Here is a 24115-nt window from a genome sequence, read left to right as displayed (position 1 = left end):
CTAGTTAAAGTTGTAGTCATGTGTGTAATACCTGTTCCTCATCTACTGGAAATAAAGTTAGCTCTCCACACTTTCAACAGTGATCCAAATTTAACTTGCCAACCCTGAGCTGAGGAATGAGGCACAGAGCCCGTGGACTGTCCCTGCAGCACAGGGACAATAACTGGAGATAACAAGTGGTAATGAACAAATCACACTTTGCTCCCAAGCAGCCACCACTACAATGACCAGAGGATCCCTCTCCACCTTCAGACCAGAGGTGGGTGTAGTCAGGTGGGTATGTAAATGACAAACCAAAAAGTTGGTGAGGTGGATGAAGCAGTTGTGAGAAATCTCCCAGTCACTTGCTGTTGTTCTTGTGGGGGACTTTAGCCTCCCAGACATCTGCTGGGAATACAACACAGCAGAGAGGAAACATTCTGAGAGATTCCTGGAATGTGTGGAAGATAACTTCCTCACAAAGCTGATAAGTGAGCTGACCAGGGAGGGTGCCCTCCTGGACCTGCTTCTGGTGAACAGGGAAGATCTTGTGGGGGAAGTAAAAGTTCGAGACCGTCTAGGGCACAGTGAGCATGAGATGATTGAGTTTTTGATCCTTGGAGAAACAAGGAGAGGGGTTAGTAAAACTGCCACCTTAGACTTCTGGAGGGCAAACTTTGACCTGCTCAGAAGACTGATTGACAAAGTCCCTTGGGAGGCTGTCTTGAAGGATAAAGGAGTCCAGGAAGGCTGGACATACTTCAAGAAAGAAGTCTTAAAGGCACAGCAGCAGGCTGTCCCTGTGTGCCAAAAAACCAGTAAGCAGGGTAGGAGACCAGCCTGGCTAAATAGGGACCTTTGGCTGGACCTTAGGAACAAAAGGAGAGTCTATGACTTTGGAAGAGGGAATAAGTCACTCATGAAGTCTATAAAGATGAAGTGACCCTATGCAGGGTGAAAATTAGGAGAGCACGGCTAGAGCTCAAACTAGCTACAGCTGTTAGGGATAATAAAAAATGTTTCTGTAAGTTCATTAACAGCAAAAGGAGGATTAGGGAAAATCTCCATCCTTTTTTGGATGCAAAGGGAATCTTAGTAACAAAGGGTGAGGAAAAGGCTGAGGTGCTCAACACCTACTTTGCCTCAGTCTTTAGCAGTGGAACTAGCTGTTCCATGGATATCCAGCCACATGAGCTAGGAGTCAGGGAGAATGAGGTAATCACAATTAAAGAGGAAGTGATCAGAGACCTACTACACCACTTAGACACACACTCGTCTGTGGGACCTGAGGGGCTACATCCAAGGGTGCTGAAAGAGCTGGCAGATGTGATGACCAGGACACTTTCCCTTATTTACCTGAAGTCCTGGCTAACTTGGGAGGTCCCAATGGACTGGAGGGTAGCTGAGTAGATGCCTTTCTTGAAGTAGCTTTCTCTTTTCTGTTATTGATCAGCCTATCCAATCTAAGTAAACGTCCAGTAAGACCTAGAACTATGGTTACTCTCACTTGGCTACTGGACTGTATTGTCAGAGACATGGATGAAACAATTCATCAGAAGAGAGGAAAGCAAGCTTCAGTTACGGAATGACTGAGCAAGCAAAATCCCACTCTTCTGCTTTCTAGATGATCTCAGAATATCTGCCTGTAGCACCCCCTAAAACACTGCCCTAAATAACACAGATAAGCTCTCAAACTTGAAAATGTTTTTCAGATTGCAAGGCATGCAGTAGATTAGAAAAGCTATTTAAAATAGATTAACATGGAAACCCACTTAGTCCTTACTAGCTGGACCCCAGCAGCACTTCACTAAGACTTCCTGAATCCCTCTCCAGCAAAAAAATAAAAATTAAAAATGTAACTTTCACCAGTCTCTAGGGACACATACTTAAGGAGAAGCCAGACTGCACAAAAATGGCCCCAAGGCATTTAGCAATTTGGCAGAAAAGGAGTAGTGGCATAGATAACCAAGCTTGTGGTCAGTTAGGGCTTTACAGGTCAGCAGAGGGAAGGGGACTCTAGATCCCCTTGGACTTTGCTGACATTTTATTGGCAGACTGTGCAGACCATAGGGGGCTTTTTATCAGCTTGTTCCACTCAGTCCACGTGCCCTTCTGACTAGTTGGTGCATTTGCAGTGGCTTCTGTGAAACCTACTGAGTTATGTGGTCTCCTCTTTATTTCCTTTGCTTCCACTTCAGCGCTTGGTTTGCCAGCTGTGCAGCAGGCTATTTACTTCATAGTAAGTGAGTGAGAAATCCAAGCAAGCATGGTTTGCTGAGGAACCCTGGTATTGTCTCTACAGCCAGCCATTCCATAAGGAAAGTCACTTGTGGAGAACTGGTGGTTAGGCTTGTACTGCCCACAGAGTGCTTTTGTTAGCTTTTTTTTGAAAAGAGGAAGAAACTTACTTTCAGTGTTCCAAGTTAGGAGGAAAGAAGTTGAAATGTTAAGTATTATAATTGCAATGTTATTTCACATCAGATATTAAGAAATACCAAAAAAACTTTACATGAAGTTAACAAAAATGTTTATTTCAACAAGTGTATAAATATTGTGTATAACAGCTGATTTAAGAACATTGTCTTTAACTCTAACTCAGCTTCTATTGCTGCAATAAACAATTACTCTTACTAACATTTTTTATGCAAGTTATTTAATTTATATCAGAAGCTGAAAGCATTCACCTAGAAGCTTAGATGCTCTCACAGAATTTTAATTAACTCACTACTGTAAAATGACATTTCTGCTGCTTAGAAGTGCCAATTTAGCCATAGCATAACATTTTATGAAAACAACATATTCAGAAAACAGATGAGAAAAATAGAAGCTGTATCTCAAAGTATGTGTGCTTGATGATATGCACATGCTCTTGCAGCAAATGTAATAGAGTATTCTTACATGAATGAAAGAGAAGATTAAATGCTTTGTATTTTAACTTAAGAGACTGAAAACATTTGTCAAGGCTAAGTAGGAGGAGAATTTAAAAGCAAGTCATAGGTATTCAGAAGAATGTAAATGGCTTTGTATTTTGTAAGGAAGAATGAAAACCTTTCACAGTAGGAGATTGTGATGATTTCTGATCCTGTCCAAATGCAAATGGAAAACTAAAGTCATCTTTTCCATCTCCAAAGGCATGAGAAGTCGATTCCGAGGGGAAGGGAAAGGCAAATGCATCCTCACTGTCTGATTTCCCAAACAAGCTTCCTACATGGAGTACATATTATATTTATCATTAGATTAAATCTTAGAGAAAGAATACTGCATTCAGCATGATATGTTTCTTTAATAATAATCTACTCCCAACATCCCACAGCCTACAGCTGGGTGTTTATTGCTGCACTAGAAATGGTTCTTCCAGGAGGTCATTATTAGAATCTACACAGAATGAAGTGTGAAGTACTTGAACGATTTGGAACAACAAAACACTTCTGCATGATATACTGGGTGAAATATTTACAATACTAAGCAACAGAGGTCTTTGTAAACTGATACATTTTTTGCAGGTTCTTTCTTCTCTACAGAGCAAGGCCATTAACCACTAGAAGACTTGGAAAAACAAAGCTACAGACAGAAAACCACCTGAGTTTTATATTTAATGACACAAAATTCACATTCTTTTCTCTACAACAGTTATATATGCATACAATCTCATATTCATCCCATTCAAAAAGTAGCCTTGCACTCACAGCACCTCAAAAAAAGAAGAGATTACAGGTCCCTTCAGGAAAGTGTTTGATCAGGAGTAAGTTTTTTTATCCAGTTAGTATAATGAAAACATGGCCATTCATTTCAGGAAAGCCAGGATTTCACACAGAATATGTGGATGTGTGTGGCTCCCTTAGTATGAGTGGGAGATACTGTTTAAGGCCTATTCTCCTCTCTCTCACACTTGTGCTATTTTTACCTTGTGTGTCTCCAACAGTTTAAACTGGTGGAAGTCAGTTTACTGTCAAGATTTCTTTAACCAAATGGAAAGTTAGTTTTCATTTTAGCTGAGCAAGGAAAAAAAAACCCAACAGATGAACCCTTTCCAACAGTAAGCTGGTAGCCTTAAGTTAAAATAAAATATTTACCAAGTACTGTAGCTTTTTACATTAAAAGAACTGCTTTATCAACAGTGAAAAACCTTTGGCACTTAAAATTTCCTTTTCCCTTGCAGCTCCTCTCAGTTTGCTTCAAACCCACCTAACACTGTCCTTATTTCTCTCTTTCTCATGCCTCTTTTTTTCATGACATCTCATATATTTGAAGACAAACATGCAAGGAAAGATTTAAGCTAGTCAAAACACAAATTAACACAATAAACCAGTGAACTCCAGTATCACAACTGAACATCCTTTTAGACAACCAAAGGTGCCCTGTCAAGCAGGAACATGAGCTTGTCAGTCACATCAGCACAAGTAGAAGACAGCTGGTATACACAAGTACATCTGAGTTTCAGACTTACCAATATCTTTTTGTGGGGACAGAGTGTTCAAGTTTCCCACAGAATAACTTTCCTCTGTCTGAAATGTAAACAGCAATTTTATTTAACAAATGAGGAAGACAACAGATAAGCTCTAATGCTGGTATATAATAAGTTTATTTGCTTTTGGTGAAAAAGACACAGTCTTGGTTAATGTTAGCAGCCTTCACAAAATCTTCTAAATGTATATATCAATCCCTAAAGTTGCAAGGTAAGCTCTTTGACCTAGGTTTTATAATGTTTGCTTACATCTGCAAGTACACTCCTTCCATTCTTCTGGGAAAAAAAGCCACCAGACTGAAAACAGACTAAAATCCAATCTGGTTTACTACTGTTTGTTTTTTTTTTTTTTTAAACTGAAAAAATTCAAACATTTTTCATTCTGTTTCATTTTAGAAAGCCTGTAAGCAACAATTTAATTACTGCCTACTTGGTAGGGCCTGATATTGCCAGAAAGAGTAGCAGAATAACAACTTGTCACTCTTGAGAAGAGTTCTTAGGCTAGATTTATGATAGATACTGAAGTTCCTCAAACCTTCAATCTAACTTCAGAGAACCCCATATGACTGCTACAGGCTGGTAAACTTTTGGTTTCTGTCACTGAGCAGCCACAAAATAACACCAGTTCTAAAAACACCAGGTGACTTAATACCTACCTCATTCCTATACAATTCACAAACTGTTCACCAGTGTATCCTCTCCTACATGTAGCTGATACTAGGAAATATTAACAACATGTTTTGCCCCTTTCCTCCTTTGGCTTTTATCTAGTAACCTCAGGACAGGGAACACCCTCTGAAATAGGAGATACCTGGGTTCTAATCACTTAGTTGCATAATAGGGTTTGAATCTTCATTACCAGGGAGTGATACCTAACCCCTGCACTATGCACTGGCACACATCTGTCCTGAATTCCTAATTATCTACTCTAATTACTCTAGAGCACTGTAGTTAGGGAACTTGCAAAGGAAGACTAAGGCTTGAATTCCACCACCTGTTCCAAGTAGTTGCCTACCTTTGCCCTCCATTAAGTATAGCTAGTCCATATTTCTTTTCAGTACTCTTAACAGATAGTACTTCCTTTATTTTTTCAGAGTTCTGCATTTTGTGAAAAAAATGGAGGGAATAAAAATAAAATTCCTGATCCCCCACTTAAGGAAGATGATGTCTCACCAGACAAGCATGTGAGCTGTGAATTCTTCTAGGGTACTTGAATTTTGCATGCAATGCTGAATCAGAAGTCTTTTTGTGAATCTAGTCATCTGTATATTTGCACAAGATACAGGCTTGACCATATGGGAAAGAGTCATACCTGATCAGAAATCATCCCAGGGAGATCACCAGGAAAGGAAACAAGCATTTTCAAATTATATTGAATGTAAAATTAAGTAAGCTAGTAAAAAAGTATTTGCTATGAAGATAACCAGTCTGAAAGACCTCATTCACTCTCAATGCTATTTTCTTAGCATATTTTGCTTTGTGGAAATTTAATATTCTCAAGTACTCATTTTTACCTCGTCAGATGAGTTTTCTGCCCCAAATGCAGCAGAATCGAATAAATTAAAGCCAGGTGACTTTTGGGAGAAGTTCACCAGAGAAAAGAAAGCAGGAGACTTTGATGTTCCTTCTTCACAACCTAAACTGTGAATGCTATGAAGACAGAAAGGAAGAAACTACGTTAATGGTTTTTAAAAGTGATGTAAATGGCTTTTTTTGTTCTACTTTTTCTGTTTTGCTACTTTTTTAGATTCTCATAGCCTCCATAAAAGACTGCTTACTGCAACACAGAATGAGTAACTCAACTCTTCAAAGTAAAGTGATTTGATATTCTTACAAATTCCCTCCCCTTTTACTGTTTAAAGATAGAAATTGATGTAACAAATAATACTGCAGGAAAAGCCAGCAACTTCAGCAAAGGAGCTACAAAGAACCCATGTCTTACATATTTCTATGCAGTCCCCTCTTTCAAAACAGCTTCAAATGGAAATGATACTGTAAGTCTAATAAATTAACAAAACTTAGGAAAAAAATGTTAATAGTTCCAGAAGAGCTTTCTGTAGAAATCTTTCTGTAGTATCTTTCAGTAACAGCCAAAATGCTTATGCAATAAACATCAATACAACTTTGTTCAAAATCAAAATGAAAGCTGAACTCATACAAGTCAAATGGAGGTGTTTTAGAGAACTGGGTTTTCTTCCCCTTTGAGTCAGGCGTTCCTACAAACTCAGGTGTTTCAGGTGCTCTTAAAAAATGTTCTGTGCTTTCTTCTGCTGTGTCAGGATTAACTTCAGTTGACTTAAAACGTGTGTGTATGTCCTGTTAAAAAGAAATATACAGTAATGTTTGTTGCATATAAAATTTCAAAAAATATCATTAGTCCATTTACCTCTAAATATAATCTTCATATGTTTTAGGGTTGGCTTCCTCATGAAAAATAAAAGGATTTTAGTATAATGCTCACAGTGACATATTTACCATGCTTAAAACTGTAACCTTCATTTATCTAATTTAAAATTGACTTCTTGTGAAAAGAACTATGTAAGAAAATTTTCATTCAAATAAATAAACTCATTAACTGACTGAATTATTTCACTCTAAAGTATGTGTTAACATCATGCTTCAGGTCACACTGCCATCCTCTTGGTACTCCCTAGTGAAATAAAGGAACATCACCATCCTAACATGTATCAGTTGACTGAGATATTTCCCCTTCCTCAGAAAATGTTAAATGAGAACATACACTTGGATTCTGTGGAGCAATTTTCACCAAACTCAATATTGTTTTAAAGACATTCTTCTCCACCAGCTGCCTGCAGGCACCAGCCTGTAGTGAGCCAACCAGAAGATGAGGAGAATCTTAATCTTGATCTTGTGTACTGGTTTTGGCTGAGAGGTCACAGCCTGCATGGTGCTATGTTTTGGATTTGTGAGGAAAACAGTGTTGGTAACACAGGGATGTTTTAGTTATTGCTCACGCAACACCAAGGCCTTTCCTGCTTCTCATCCTGCTCTGCCAGTGTGAAGTTGGGAGGGGACACTACTGGGACAGCTGGCCCCAGCTGACCCCAGGGATATTCCACACCATACGGTGTGGTGCTCAGCAATAAAAGCTGCAGGGGAGAAGGAGGAAGGGGGGGATGTTTGAAATTATGTCATCTGTCTTCCCAAGTAACTGCTACCTGTGATGAAACCCTGCATTCCTGGAAGTGGCTGCACAGCTGCCTGCAGATGGGATGTAGTGAATTAATTCCTCATTTTGCTTTGCTAGAGTGCACAGGATTTGCTCTACCTACAAAACCATCTTTATCTCACCCCACAAGTTTTTGCACTTTTACCCTTCTGACTCTCTTTGCCCTCCCACTGCGGGGGGAGTGAGCAAGTGGTGCTTAGCTGCTGGTCCTTGTTAAACCACATCTTGGTATCACCTGGATATGCAAGATGTACACACACCTGGCTTGAATATTACAGCATGGAGAGCTTGATCTCACTTTCAGGCACACCTGGTAGAAGCAGTGCCAGTAGAGCCACACAGACCCTGTAGCCAGCACGCAGCCTCTTTACTGTAGTTTTGTGGGAGAAATTAATTTCAAATGCAAACACTTTCTGGTAAATGTTTCATCATCTCACGCTGTTGAAAATTATATGCACTAATTTACTCAACTACAATGCACATAGGAGAAACAGTCCATCCTAAATAGTTTATTGTTAAAGTAGCATAGAGACCCACAGAACACTGACGTGGTCAAGAGCAATGATCACTGCACTGGTAATCAGTGACTGGCTTCTCATCTGTTGAGTGCCTTACAATGAGTCACCTTTTGCCAATTTTTGAGGCTTACCTCCTCCAATATGTTCAAATATATCAAGATACTTGCACTATTGTAAATAAAACAATTACTCAAAACTTTAAAAATGCATTGCTTACTTGAGGTGTATAGGAAGAATTCTTTGCCTTATCTTCTGCTCCTTTATCACCACCTTTGGCCTCTTGGCTTGCTGTACAAAAAAAGACAGCACTGCTTGCATTATTTTAAGCAGATAAACAGAAACTACATTGTGGGAAAGAATCCTTGAGAAAGGTTTACTGAGTTGGCAGTGCTATTGGTAAGGAAGTGTTCTGACTGTATTTCTCCTAATAACCCACTTTGTGTCCATGGTAGTTACCTCTCATTCTGCCCCTTACTCACTATGGTGAAAGCTGTTTCATACAGTTTGGAATGTTCTCCAAGCCTGTCTATTGTTCCCTGGGAGTGCCATGTTTGTCTAATCCAGCTGTTTCTCTCTGAGAGCCCTAACACTAGTCAATAAAAAACAGGTGGAAAGAATATAAAACGTATATCCATATGACACTGATAAAGTGCATCTTAAAGAACTGGTCAAAAGCCAGGATGTGAAGTGAGGAGAATGTTATCAGACTCTGCTCTGAGCTTCAGGCCACACAATGTTTCAGGCACTGTGGGATAAGATCCTTGTTTCAGGACACACAACTGGAAAACTATTTCTTTAAAAACAAAACAAACAAAACCAACAACAACAATTTTTTTTTTTACGTGGATCTAAATTGGCAGCATAATTAGAAAAATATATTTAAACTGAAGCTCAGTGCCTTGTGATTGCAGAAATTGTAGGTGTATTTCTAGCTGTCCTGTTTTGTTTCTCTAAGCATTCTATATGCGTTTCTCAAGTTAATTTTCAGCTTTAATAATCTTAATCTGATGCTTCAAGATTCCTAAATTACTGAGCTTATTATATCCCTTTTTGGATTTTCTCATGCCTTCTGGGCAGATTTTCAAACTGGGTTTCTTTTTATCCAGGTAATTTGAGAACAGAGTGGGAATTTACAAGAGATGCTGGAAGGTTCTTTTCATTAGCAATGGACTATGCACAATGTGCAGTTCAGCCTCTATTTAAATTAAGACACTGCCTGTTTGCTATACTCAAAGTTTGAACTGAATTATCAGGGAGGAAAAAAAATACAAATCATGGGCCATTTAATACCAAAATTAAAACTTGGCCTCCAGAATTCTCTTTAAAAATTATGTGATCCACTATACACTAGCAGCACCTCCTATTAAAAAACAAACAAACAAACAAACAAAAACAACAACCAGAATGGTGCTTTACCTATTTCTGCATTTTCACTCTCAAACTGTTGATTGGAAGTCATCTGTTTTGGAGGAATTGACAGTCTAAAATAAATTTAAAAATACTGTTTGTCTCAATATGGATTATTTCCATAAACCTCCATCTCAAAAAAGAAAAATACTTTATTAAAGAAAAGTTACCTGAATTGCATTTGGTTTTGTAAGCTTGCTATTGATGGAACCTGAGTAATTTGTGGGTTACTTGTCCCTGCAGTGTCAATAGGCACCTAAAACACAGCAAGAAACTCAAACAAAGCGTATATGAAATCATCACTTCAAGAGTATCACTCTGATTTCTCCTTAGACCATGGAAATTCCTTCTTTTAACCACTCTTTAGAGGTCAGGCAATATAAACATTTTTTGCCTATCTTTGCTTAACTTAAATTTCAACAGTATGATACTCAAAACCACTTCTGTATTTTTTTAATAAAGCATTATATCACTGCACTGATAACGAGATGTGAATAATATTAACTTTTCTGTTGCACAAACAATATCACATCATTTGCAAACTTTATCCATGTTTTCTACTACTGCAGCCAGGTTGCTCCTGCTTGATGGCTCAGAAAGGGCTGGAGCCAGGCCTGTCTCCACCTCCAAAGGCTAAAAAGTGAGTGTGCACATCAGTATGTCTCCTGAAAAACTGAAGAAAACATGGAAATACCCCTGCCTTACAGACTTTCATCAGATCAGAAGCTCTAACTCTTATATGTAGAATCATAGAATCATTAAGGCTGGAAAAGACCTCTAAGACCACCAAGTCCAGCCATCAACCCAGCACCATCATGCCAACTAAACCATGTCCTGAAGTGCTACATCCACACATCTTTTTAACACCTCCAGGGATGGAGACTCCACCACTTCCCTGGGCAGCCTGTGTGCCTTAAGGCCAGAGTGGCACCAGGAATGTATGCCTCAGCATCAGATAACACATTATTTCACAGGGAGTTGCTAGCTGTGTTTAATTTGCAAAATATATCAAATGGAATTCAGTTTGGGCTGGGAGACAAAAGAGCTGGTTGTGCAGAATCCCTCTGCCACTCAGCTGCCACACTTTCCAACATGCCTTTTCTGAAGCACAGCAACCTTCTTCCAGAATTGTTTGAAAATTCTTCTGATCTTGCTCCACCCAGTCTAGCCATTGCCCTTCATGTTGCCTTATCTTATGAAGGCTTCTTCCACCACAGGTTTACTCTAAAGCGCTTAGTGATTCACTCACTTCATCTTTCAGCTCCCTTGTAATTCTTTAGAAATTCACAACTGATTCTGTTAATTTTTAACTTGGCTATTTTTGTTGTTCATTAAAATTTGGTTTTAAATAGATTCAGTGAGATGTCCCTTGTAAAGAAAGGTTTTGGTATAGAAACTTCTCCAAGCTTCTGCACAGCAAAACACAGTTGCAAACTATGTATTTTTTCTCTTATAGCCTTACTTTATCTGAGTGCTCCTTTTATACTTTACTAATCTATTGGTCCTATGAATGTTCTTGCACTTTATGACATTTTATTGGTGGTTTTCATAGTTGTGCAAGTTGATCCTATAGGTTGTTTCTGGATTGGTTTATTGTGTTTCTATATTCAAGATATTAAGCTGAAATACACTCCACCTTCTCCACAAAAGTACCATAGTAACTATTCATTCATGGGTGAGAGACAGAAAATGTAGTTGTTGACTCCTCAGCTGTACAAAAGCAATGCTGCTCAGGGTTTTATTGCTCTCTGCCAGACTTTGGTTTCCTCTTAAACCTCAGAACTGAGCTGTTAGCTGTAGGCAGCCCTGAATAGCACCTTGTACATTTAGGCCTTTATGAATTACTTCAGTATGGAGCAAATGGCTGATGATTAGTCAGTAAGAGAAGGTTATGTTCCTCCTTTAAAATTCAAAAAAATATGCTACATACCACCAAGTGCATCTACAAGGGTTATTCTAAATTTAAAAAACTATTATGCAAAATTATTGGTTAGTTGGTCCACCTCAAGCTTGGCATTAAAATGCTCACTGTTACTACCAGTTGCACTTCCTAAGAACATACGTAGAAATGACACCAAAGAAAGATATCTATTATGATAACCAAGCATCAGCAAAGTACCAAGATTAGCATCCTGGTCACAGTGCTAACAAGTTTTATGTAAGATACAATGGCACTAGGTATATTAGAAGTGTTTTAAATTTAAACAACCACATATACTCCCATGTTTTTAGCAGTGTGAGAGCTTCATACCTGTGATGAATTATCTGCAAGGCTGGAGGAGCTGCTAGTGGCCACTGAGAGTTCCATAGGTTTTTCTCTTTCTTCTCTCCCTAAATTAACTAATATTACTTAATCTTGTCAATAGGATTAAGTATCCAAAGCATGGCATTATTAAACTGGGCTTTCAAACAAAGCTTATACACTTTCCTGTTACCAAAAAGCTAAAAGAATATTATCACAAAATAAGCAAATATCCATTAACTTACTGCAAATAATACACAGTTAATGTTTAGTGTATTTATGCAAACAGTGCTAACGGTATATTTCATATTTTTCTGACACTATCCACCAGGTATACCTGTCATGTTACTTCTTGCACAGATAAGAGAGGAAGTAGACAGAAGATTTTCAGAACACAGAGACAAGGTAAGTACCCAACTTCATCAAAAGCCTGGCTTCAGCTATCACAGAAGAAGTTCACTAGATTTGTTATCATGGTTTACATTCGTTTACATAGAAATAATCCAAAATCCTCACAGAAGATCATTAAACACACTGCACCTGTTTCTGTTCGTTGCATTGAGAATCTAACACTCTGTACAGACTGGACTAGTTTCTGAGGAAGGCATGGGACATGTAGTGGTTTATACAGCTGATGCTTCTCATTTAGCAGAGATGGATGTTCTTTCTCTTCAAATACCCTTTAAAAATTAAGTTAAAAAAAATAAGTTAAGAATTTGAAAAGAAAGGAAATAATAAAATATAACTGCTTCAAATAAGTGGAGTTTTCAAGGGAGATGCTTGCTGCCAAGGAGGTTCCACCTCTTTCAGCTCCAGCAGTTGATAAAAACTGAAGTTTTCTTTAAATAGTATCAGAGAGAGCATATCACTGAAAGCAGAAGACATCAAGTAGTAATAAGCCAACCATAAGTACACTGCTGACTTTAATTTTGTCAGTATCAAAGAAAGTATTAGTCGTTTGAGGTTTTACACTTGAATCAAAGTACTTCATTATTGTCATTTTGAAATCACATTTTCACATATAAAACCACTTTTTCTCTCTCTGAAATTGTCTGGAATACTCATTCACACTATACATACACAAAAGAGAAAACTGCAGCAAGTGTTTTCACTTGTGGTTTAATGATCTGTGTAGGGTAAATAGCCTTTTACAGCATAGAAAGAAAAAGGTTAGCTGAACAATGAAGGGTAAAGTGGCTATTTGGCAAAGGAATATTTACCATTTTTTAAAACAATGAGTTCTATTTTATTTTCTCTCTGGTATTCCTGTTCAGCACTGCTGTGCTTCTAGCTACAACATCTGATTTATAGCTGACTAAGCAAAGTTATTCAGGACAAATGAAGAATTGAGTCAATCTTTTTGTTCTCAAAATTTTCATTAAATAAAAACAAGATAAAGTGTAGGATGCACTTTATAAGGTAGTGTGGAGCAAAATCAGCGCCACTACTAAAAAAATACCAAGTTAGAAAAACTGGTTTAGATATATGGACCTAACAACACATTTAACTAAGACACAGGCACAGTTACAATCACATAAAACCATGAATACACTTCAGTCAAATAATTCCAACTAAAAGAAATGTCTTCACCTGTGAAGTTATAGATGCACCTGGTGCTGTGCTGGACCAAGACCTAACAAACTGCATAAACAACATAGCACCTAAGACATCAATAAAAAAACCAAACCAAAACAACAAGAATAATAAAATATGTTTTTTTAGAAATCAGTTACAGTGATGATGAATATTGCCTGTGTCAAGAAAGGGTACTACAGGAAATAAGATGTGTATATTGCTGGTTTATCTTTACATTCAGATGCAGAGAGTGCAAAAACAAGGAGAAATAAAGAGAGACCAGAGCACAGAACCCCAGCTAAAACTGTTCCACTTTGTTGAAAATGGCCTATTTGGCCACTTTACCACTATCATCATTCCAAAACGAATTGAACAAGGCTGCTGCTGCAGAGATCCTGAGTTAGACTGCCATTAACCATTTATTTTCTTTGTTTACAGACTTAAAATGTCAAACTGTGTTTTCAAAAGTTCTTGGAGCCAGTCTCCATTTTGTGGGGCCTAGCAAACAACTTTTGGTTTATAAAAACTCACTCTCCATGAAAACAAGTATTCTTTTATTATACATATGCATTCAGACAAATGTATCAGTGGCAGCTTTACAAACAGGACTCAGAAGCTCTTATGCATTTTTAAAGTAACGAAACCTTCCAAAAGAGCATGTAGTAAAGTTTTTCTCATATGCGTTATACCTGCTTCCTTCTCTCCCCAAAAACACAAGGAAAAAGCCCACGTACATCTTCTCTGACATAATTAATCACCACAGAAAAACAATCCAACTGCACACTGAAGTTCAGAATTATCCAAGTAGCAGTAAGAAAGATTATTTGCCTTCTTTCTCTGCTTCGTTGTTAGTAGACATCTGACTAGATGAAAAAAATGTCTTTCTCTTGACCACACTGCAAAATCTGTAACTTTTTTTACTAAAGTGCAAAGAAAAAAATAGATATTCATAAGTTAAAATAAAATCCCATTTCTGTAGCAGTAGTTTCTTCTTTGTAGCACAACGAAGCGCAGAGACTAATATGACTTTGTCATCTCTATAGGAATCAAGTACACTTGATTTTACCTATGCAGCTTCACTTGAAATCAAGATCACGCCTTCAAAAGAGTTGAGTCCTATTTGGTGACTGATGAGAACTGTTGATTTGGAAATGTTAACTATTATACATCTCTGCATAGCTGGTGAGCTGAGAACACCCACTAATCAGAGCAAACAGCTGGTGTGAGAACAGGAACCTGTTTTTGCAGTCAGCCTCAGCAATGACTGGCTGGCCAGCAATACCTGATTCAAACTACAATGTTCCAAGCCTCATAGATGAACAGTTACCAGTGTTACCGCCCTCCTGCCCAAAGGAGATATGTAACACATATGTATTAACACCTATTCATTCACTTGCAAGCTGGTTTCCTGTCTTGTAGCCCTCTAAAAGTGTTTAATGGGTATTAATAGTACATTGTTCTGCCCAGTGTTTTCATTGCCTTGTTTAGCTCTCCCTTGATGCTGGTGGTTTCTCTTCATGCTGGTCTGCACCAGTTCATGGAGATATCACAGCACAACTCTTATTTCTTCTTCTTTTCTGGCAGAAGATGAAGATACATCCTTTTCTTCAAAAAGCTGTCTTTGCTCAGTAGTGACCTCATAGTGACTGCAGAACAGCTCACAAGAGACTGCTGCTTTGGTACCTATATTCTGCTGTTACACTTCTGTACAATGCCTTGAGTCTGCAAAGGTTTTAATTCATAGGTCTCATTATCTTGGCATATTTTCTGTTTGCCTTTTTTTTTAATCACAGTGTTTATAATCACAGATTGAAAATACACCTATTTTTAACATCAGTAGTTACTCAATCAGATACTTCTGAGCTTTTTTAGTACACTGATTCCAAATACAGATTTTCAAAAACAATTTTTATGCTACTTTCTACAAGCCTTTATGTCATGGATATCTTTGACACAGTTAAGTTTTTAAATTTACTCTAGTAAAAGCCTATTCATTAACAATCAGGTAATGGTCTGACACCATACCTCAGGTAAATGCATACATGGAGGTTAAAAGGCAATGTGAGTTGGGATGGTGGGATTTGTTTACAATATTTTATAACTGTGATGCAAGCCATGGAATTATTGCTTCAGTAAGAGCACCAAAAAGATCTACTGGTATGTAGTCAAGACACAACTTCAGGTGAAGGTACAAGCCCCTGAAGGTTCCATGACAGGGAGGTTAGCAATGCTCTATCATTGCTCTAGCAATGAACCCTGTGAACTCCTTTCCATGAGGAGCCTGACTGATGGCTTCTTACACCTCCCTGCACAGAGCATAGATCTCTGCCTTTTATAGTAAGTCTCTCATTGGCATTTTGTTTTTGCAGACTGAGTTTCTTTGAAAATTCAATGAGAGTGCTTCCTATTTTTTTCTTTTCAGCTGTTCTTAAAGCTTAGTGGATTTCTTGCTTCCTTGTGTTTCTGAGGTCATCAATTACAAAAAGCTCACATGAGAAGGTAAAATGGGTGTAAAGGTTTAAACCACAAAAAATAATAATCTGAATAATTCACAGGTCTATGAGAAGATATTAAAGACTCAAACTGCACCTGTAGAAAGGATCTTTAAGATTATTTAAATGACACATTTCTACATATCCACAGTCCACTAAATCCCTGTATAAGACCTAAACAGTTTCTGTTTCAGGTATGCCATAATGTACAATCACTTGGACATTCTTTTGGACATATTTTCAGTTTGAAATTGATTAAAGTGTCAGCTCTAAGGGCGGTGTATCAGCATTCACAAGGACTCCAGATAAGTGCAAGATAGTCCTGATGGTGATTTTCAGTCATCGCAATTGAGCTCAAACTAATGGGTATCCGTTGTAAATGACCACTGACTAAATTACTAAGCCATTAATCCTGTCTATAAAACTTTCACCCATGCTTGTTTTTCAGAATTAAATTAAGAGTTAAGTTTCTTAAGTAGTCCAGAGTAGAAGACACATGACATGTGGAACCCTGACTCCTTTGCCCTGCCTATGTGTTAGGTAGGGTTAATGTATTTTCTCTCTGACTGCACAGTCACTGTGGCTGTATTCAAAACTCATGGAACTATTCACACAGATCTATCAGCAGCAGCTGTGAGGACCAAAGTTTTCCACAAAATACTTTTGAATAGTATGTTTCCAGATACATTTATCTTCCAAGAATAAAAATTTGCCACCATCTTAACCTCAAGAAATATAAAACTTCTTAAATTACATAATTAAATCACATTAAGAGGGTTGGAGAAACTTGCCAGACACTGTTTAGCAACAATTTCTGGTTTGTGGCAGTCTTTTTTGTAAATGTTGAGAGAGTAATCTGGATAAATGCAAGGCAGAGAAATAATTTTTAAGTATACCTTTCTTTGAACTCCTTTGGCTTCTCTAGACTTTTCTGATCTTTTCCTTCAATCATTTTGGAAGTATTTTGATCTTCTTTAGTCTGTTCAAATGTCTTAAAAGATAAAGAACAAATAAAAATCAAAAAAGCTTGAAAAATTGTAGCTACATGCTGCAAATCTTTTTTTAAACCTGATGAATCAGTGCACAGTAGCAGAGTTTTTACAGCCAAAACTATCTGAAGAAATAAGCAGAACAAGGGTCAAGAGAGGCACTTTTTTACACCAACTGTAACAACTGGAATAAAAACTGAAGTTTTTGAGCAATAACCAACATAACTATTTAGAGCAAGGAGCTACTTACATGGTCTCCTTCATAGTTATAAATAAATTCACCACATCCCTTCTTACTCTGTTTATACAGCACATACCACGTTAGGAACTTTGGGCTTTGAGTGTCAAACAACATCACAAAATATAAATAGCAAACACCACCTGTGCACAATATGCTTCTATCAGCATGAGGCTGCCTGCAGTGGAAGCAGCTGACACAGCAGTGAAGGGACTCCTTGATCATCTGATCCAGAGGGGTAAAAATGTCCTGATGTAATACCCATAAAAACTCACCAAACTCTTTACAAGATTGGTCTGCTGGGCTGCTGAGGCTTAGGAGAGACCTTTTGTGCCCCAGAAGAGGAGTGGGTCAAAATGCTGTCCTGATATAGCCCTGTCTTCTTTGGAAGAGTAACCCTCTGGAATAAGTACTACTTCTGGTCAGTGGGACTGTACTGATCTCCTGTCTAAATTCAGCCAGTTTTACCCCTAAGTATTATTTATCCACACTTTTATTGTTGGGGGAAGGACTTTACATGACTCTTACTGTAAAGCAAATTTAGATAAACACATTCATATGAACAAAACCTTGAAAACCAGCAGAACCTGTGAAAAGTGTTTGCTCATGCCCTGGGGCTCACTGAGGGATGGCCCTGCTAGATGTTGAAGTGTATTCTCTGGCCCTTTTGAGCTAGCAGGAAAGCCACCACGACACTGGGCCTTGATGGAAACTGTGATGCAAACAGAGGTCAGCAGAAAGCAAACTTTAAGAGCATTTACATTCATGGACCCCTCTTCTCTAAGAAAGCATATGTATGATACAAAGCATAATTACTAACACTGCAATCATCCTGCTGGCCAATGTGTTTGAAAATACACCCTTTTTTATGTTTCAAAAAATATATTGTTGGTATATATACCCACATATAAAAACGTATTTATATAATAAAATGAAATAGTTACCTTTTTAAAATAATTTATTTTCATTTCTAATTCCTCTGCTTCTTTTTGTAGTTCAATGGACTCTTGCTTGGCAACTGCAGCAAGCTTTAACATTTCCTGTGTTTTTTGCCTTGAAGAAGCACTTTCATGTTATGGAAGATGTCTTGCAGCATTACTTTTTTCAAGCAAAGGACACTATCATATCCCTCACACCTCTTTGCCACAAGCACAAATTCTAGAGGAACAGAAAGCTCTGACAAATTTACATTTCTTAGAAAAGTCTACAAATTTAATTAAATTTATACTCCTCATCCTTAATGAAGCATTTTGACTGGGATGTCATTAAGTGAAATTTACTTTTCTTTCATCAAAGTGCTCCCATGAATTTAAACTGAAGAGTATCATTTGATCTTCATTTTTCCAAGGGAAATGCTAATGCTGGCACTTTAGACATAAGTATATAAAAAAATTACTATAGTTTTCAACAGAAAGAAAATTATGTGAATGCTAAATATAAACTTTCTTCCATGCAAACTGCATAAACACTACAAATCAAGGATACATCTCTACAGCCCAGTCGTTTAGGGATTTAAAAGGAATAGTCTCTGCGGAAATAAAATTTCATTTCAGATCATTAATTCACAAATCTTATTTCTTCACAAATACAAGATAAATTAATAGATCAGGAGCACTTAGTGTACATAACAGAAACAGCAGTATAACAGAGAGTAATGCCATTAAAAACAGCACTAAAAAAGATATGAAAATAAATATAAAACTTTGAGAGGCTTGTTCTAAAGCAATTTTAGAACTTTCTACCCCAAGAAGCCCAACGACAAACCTCTCCCCATTACGTTCATGTGTTGGAGGAATGAATATTAGCATCTAAACTCCAAATTCTTGTTCAAAGCCTCAATTTGCTACAGATTTTTTCCTTAAAATGGTAGAACAAAAAGAAGACTTTTTATTAGCTTAAGAGAAACTGGAAAATCTGGGGGTTTCCGTACAGCACTTTTAATATGCAGTGCACTACCAATAGACTCTACTGTAACAGCATTGACAATAGTAGTACCCAGAATATCCAAGCAGGAATCTTCTTTCCATTTGTATTTTTCAGCCTGTTTCAAGACTCTGTTTTGGATTTCTTCAACCTCTTTCTTTTTTTTGTAATACTCCTGGGCAAGACCACTTTCCGCATATTTCTCACGGTGCTGCTCCAGGATCTCTTTGTACTCAGTTATACAGTCCTGATACATTTTCCTGTAAAAACAGATGTAATTTAGGTGGGTTTTTTTTTCACGTTAAGCCATTTTTCATAAGGAAAAAAACAACTATTAACTTATGGCATGACCTCATTTACACTTGGTGTTGTCCTGGATCATAGGATCAGAATGGTAGTGTTTGGGGTTGGAAGAGACCTTAAAGATCATCAAGTTCCAACCCCCCTGCATGGGCAGGGACACCTCCCACCAGACCAGGCTGCTCAGAGCCCCATCCTACCTGCTCGTGAACACCTCCAGGGATGGGACTTCCACAACTCCCATGGGCAACCTGTTCCAGTGTCTCACCACCCTCACACTAAAGAATTTCTTCCTGATGTCTAACCTAAATCTCCCCTCTTCCAGTTTTAATCCATTACTCCTTGTCCTCTTGCTACAAGCCCTAGTAAGAAGTCCCTCCCCAGCTTTCCTCTTGGCTCCCTTCAGGTACTGGAACCCCACTATAAGGTCTCCTCTGACCTTATATTAATTTAATATACCACTATTCGGCTCTATTTTTAGTGGAGCTGTATTAAATTTACAGTAGAGTGTGGCCTAGCATCCCATAATTCCAGGAGCCTGATGCATCACTGGATGAAGAGCTGCCTCCAAGGGGATGCTGAGTAATCTGTGCCTGACTCAGGGAAGCCTTAAATACAGGCATCAGTCACACTAAAACAATGGGACTATTCATGTTAAGCAAACACTTCAGTGTTTAATTGGCAACGAGCCAGAACCCTCAGCTTCTTGTAGGACTGCCCTCTAAATTAATGTCACACTAACACAATTTCACTACCATCATGTGAGCCCATAGCTCCAGATGATTAAAGTAGGCAGCATCAATTAATGTTCATGGCATTTTTAAAGCTTTCAATTGGCTTTTGAAAAAAAAAAAAAAAAAAGGTGCTATAAAAACAAACAAATACCATAACAAGAACGGGGTGTAATTCATCACATGAAGCTGCAAACTGATCAATATTGTTGGGAAAGAAGAGACACAGAAGTGCTGTTGCACAGAACAGCCATCCTCTTGTCTTAAATCAATGACAGTGACTGCTCTGGAAAACAATTTTTGACATTGGAAAAGACTTGTTTTTTTATGTTTTCCTGTAAGGAATTTCAGGGGCAGATTGCTGATGACAGACCCAATATTTAACAGTCTCATTGGGATTTTTTTTACACCAATAATGCTGCTAGGCATAACTCTTATTACAGGTAATTTCCAGCACAGAAGTGCTATCTTTTGGGAAAGATGAATAATTAAAATTGCAATCAGAGAACTGATTCTGGTTTGTAATGTCACACACAGGTAATTAAACATAGGCCTGCAGGAACTCTGCATTTCCCACACAGACAAGGTTATAAAATTATGAGTAATACCAACCAGTGCCCAGTAACTGTATTTCTCTCTGCTTTTGAAAGGAAAAGCTCAATAACTACTCATAATGGAATTAAAATATGTTTGTGTTTTTTTAATATTGATATTCTATGCTCCTTAATCCTGAAAAGAAGATAAATTTAGGCATATGCAAAATACATCATAAGAGTTTGATGGTGAGCATTGATTCAGATGGCACAAGTTTATAAAGAGAAATCACAGCTACAGACATCCAGCATGTACCACTAATTCAGACTATTCATTTAACTGAGAAAGAAATATTACACAAAATTGCTTGATATTAGAATATACCAATAGAAAATCACAGAAGGTGAAGGAAATGTGATCCACTAGGAAAAGTCTGAGTGAACAATAGAGAGAGGCAAATTTAAAAATACTAAATTATGAGAACACCTTTGGATTAGCCAGAAACTCCTTTAAGAAACAAATGATGGTGCACAATAGCAACTAAAGCCAGAGACCCACCTGTTTACCTGCACCATGAATAAAGCCAACATTAAGGAGCAGCTCTCACTGCTTGTAAAGCAGACAGTATTCCTCTCTAAAGAACCTTTTATCTCAAACTGCTCTCAATCATTTAAACGCAGCACGATTGAAAGACAGACACTCCTGGCTGCCCTCGGGCTAGACCAGGCAATGGAAAAGAAAAATCTGTGCACAAATTCTATAGTAGAAGCTTCTGCTCTTACAAAAGGAAACAAAAGTCACAAGAAAAAGAAAAAAAAACAACAACAAACAAATAAAATCTTAATTTTCAAATAAAACTACACTCCAGGCACAAATTCCATTTACATTGACTCAAGTTCAACACACTTGTTTAGGGAAAAGAAGTAGTAGATCAACACTGTGAAATCAAAAAACTGACATTTCCCAAACTTCAAGTAGAAAATTGCATTAATCTATTTGGTTTTCTACAGGGGCAGAAAATTTTCTACAGGGTAGAAGGTCTGGGGAATCTAAGTTTCTTTATTTACTCGAGGTTTGTTTATACTGTACCAAATTTCCAAGGTATGAAAGGTATAAAATTTTTAGTATTATTTAATCTCCAAACAAGAACAGAGCAACAAAGAATTTTGCTGATATAAGATTAAGAATGCATTAGAAATCAATTTTAAAAACATAAGTAAAATAATTTCTTGTAGCAGGTACAATTCAAGCTCTGAAAATAATCCTCAAACTTTATATTTTTTCCCAAAATTTATTTTCCACAGATTTATGACCTTATATATTATAGTGTGGTATTCTTCAGAAATTGTCACTCTTTTTCCTAAGTAATTCACATCCTCCACATCATAGATTTCAGCACTGCACATATTAAAGTCATTAGAGAAAGAAGAGCATCCACAAACCCCTGAACATTATGTGGATGGCTTTTTATTCCTCTTTCTTCATATCACTTATTTTCAGGATGAACTTCCAGTTCATGTAAGAGTTCTTATGTGTTCTTGAAGCCAATAATGATGAAAAAAATGTAAAATGCTTCTAAAGTCTCCGTTATAAGTGCCTAATTAAATGCAAACTGATCTGCCCATCTTTTTGGAACATCTTGCCATCTAAAGCAGCATGTCCTCAGTGCCCCCAGATGCTCAGTGCATAAAGTTCTAAATGTACTTCTTTTTTCTTCCTAATTTAAGTATTGAGAATCTGCTGAATGCATATCTTGCTGATTTGAATACATCATCAAATGCTTCAGTAAAGAGGGACTATATTTAAGAGATCACTTCTGTAAAATATATGAATTAAGTTTTTTATTTATAGTCACAATGTCTTGTCATTAAGCTCAGGAGAACAGATCAAACACTTTCACGTTGGAATTGAAACTAGTTATCTAAAGAAGCAATTTAAAAGTAATGCTTCTTTGGCTTGTCAGCTCAAATTAGTGAAATCCAAAATGGTTCATAGAAAGCTGATTTAGCCTTATTTTTCACCAAGTAGAGAGCTCTGAACAGGAAGAAGACAGAGAAGCTACTGAGTTAATTAAAGGCTATCAGGCAGGCTTTTTCTGCTGTCTTGGACAGCTGGCAAAAAGAACACTTACAAAATAACCAAAGGCAGCATTTTAAATTACCTAAGGTTACGCCCCTAAATTGGTATTTAGGTATCTAGATGGGCTTGCCATCATTTTGTCACCATAGGGATAACCAACCTCTTCCCCTTCACAAGCTGATCAGTACAAGTGAGCAACCTCTGTAAAACGATGAGCATTTTTACCTGGGTTAAATAGAACTTCAGAAGGTTAACTTGGCCCGGCACATGTTGAACATTTCAGTGAAAACCTTCAGGAACTGTTTTTTAATCCACTGAATGTAGGCAGCTACATTGCACAACTAACTTTTTTTTTTTTAAATGCAGAATTTAATCAATGAAGATTAAAAAACTGCAATGCCACTTACTGAACAGAACTGAATTTGCAATTAATACTGACTAGAATCTTACCTACATCTGGTCTTACAATTGTTTTAGACTAGGCTTTCCTGAGGCACTAACCCTGGTTTTCAGGATCTAATATTGAATTTGTATGCTTTGTGGTTATTTTGAAGAATACACAGAATATACAAAAATTCTATTTCTAATTCTAATAATCATATGCAATTCATATTAATGTACAAAAAAAAAAAAGAAAAATTATCTGAATGCTTCCAATTTTGATCTTACTGAGTCCTTTTTAACTTATTTACTCACATTAATTTAAAGGCTTTGGTTGGATTAAATGATACTTCTGGGAAAAAAAAAACAAAACAACATAAGATGTGTATTTTCATAAAAGTCTTCCCAAACCTGAATATATGAAACCACTAAAACCACAGTACACATGAAAACTTCATCATAATGGCAAAAAAAAATCATTCATAGATTAAACTTAGGTATGCTCTTGTAAATATGCTCTGATATTTCATATTTCTGCCAAAACTGAAGCATTCATTGCCTTTATTATTGGGTGATTTTTTAAATTGTAGGCAACTGAACAATGTTCTGAAAAACAATAACAGGCTTTTGGGAAGCAACTGACTTTGAAGAAGCCATACATTATCCATTGGTAACTACAAAATAATATATGGTCTCATTGTAATGTAAAATGAAAATAACTTCAATCACTCAGTCCCTTATACTATCTGGAAAAGTTTACATCAGTGTTCTGATGCAGACCTGCACTATCTTTGCTGATCAATTTAGACAGAGTACTAAGTACCACTGCTAGAAACCTCATCTCACATGATCATAGATACCTCTCATTTTCTATAGCTTCTTGTAAAGCTTCAAGTTCATTTTTCAAATATTCTTCATGCCGGCTAAGAATTGCATAGGTGGGTTTCCAGCTGTGGAGAAAGTGGGGAGAAAAACAAACAAACAAACAAACAAAGTAAGCCTTTTTTCCTAATAAAAAGCCATTCAGAAACAAGGACATCAGGTTACTTTAGCTAACTTACCAGAACAAATA

General features: G+C 37.2%; 1 protein-coding gene across 1 annotated transcript in view; it reads right to left on the bottom strand.

Annotated features, from left to right (window-relative positions):
* Positions 1 to 2551: 2551 nt before the first annotated feature.
* C5H14orf39 (chromosome 5 C14orf39 homolog) overlaps positions 2552 to 24115 on the bottom strand; it is a 34132-nt gene continuing 12568 nt past the window's right edge. The window contains exons 6-19 of the mRNA XM_051622040.1: positions 23904 to 23993; positions 19091 to 19278; positions 18581 to 18623; positions 18040 to 18160; positions 16765 to 16859; positions 12342 to 12481; positions 11811 to 11890; positions 9730 to 9815; positions 9569 to 9633; positions 8370 to 8440; positions 6603 to 6760; positions 5959 to 6094; positions 4427 to 4484; positions 2552 to 3183 (exon numbers count right to left, since the gene is read on the bottom strand). Coding sequence (XP_051478000.1) covers positions 2981 to 3183; positions 4427 to 4484; positions 5959 to 6094; positions 6603 to 6760; positions 8370 to 8440; positions 9569 to 9633; positions 9730 to 9815; positions 11811 to 11890; positions 12342 to 12481; positions 16765 to 16859; positions 18040 to 18160; positions 18581 to 18623; positions 19091 to 19278; positions 23904 to 23993 — 1534 coding nt within the window. The 3' untranslated portion in view covers positions 2552 to 2980. The remainder of the gene's footprint in view (positions 3184 to 4426; positions 4485 to 5958; positions 6095 to 6602; positions 6761 to 8369; positions 8441 to 9568; positions 9634 to 9729; positions 9816 to 11810; positions 11891 to 12341; positions 12482 to 16764; positions 16860 to 18039; positions 18161 to 18580; positions 18624 to 19090; positions 19279 to 23903; positions 23994 to 24115) is intronic.

Source organism: Apus apus, chromosome 5 (assembly GCF_020740795.1).
Source record: "Apus apus isolate bApuApu2 chromosome 5, bApuApu2.pri.cur, whole genome shotgun sequence".
Lineage (NCBI taxonomy): Eukaryota > Metazoa > Chordata > Aves > Apodiformes > Apodidae > Apus > Apus apus.
This window is presented reverse-complemented; position numbering and strand designations above follow the sequence as displayed.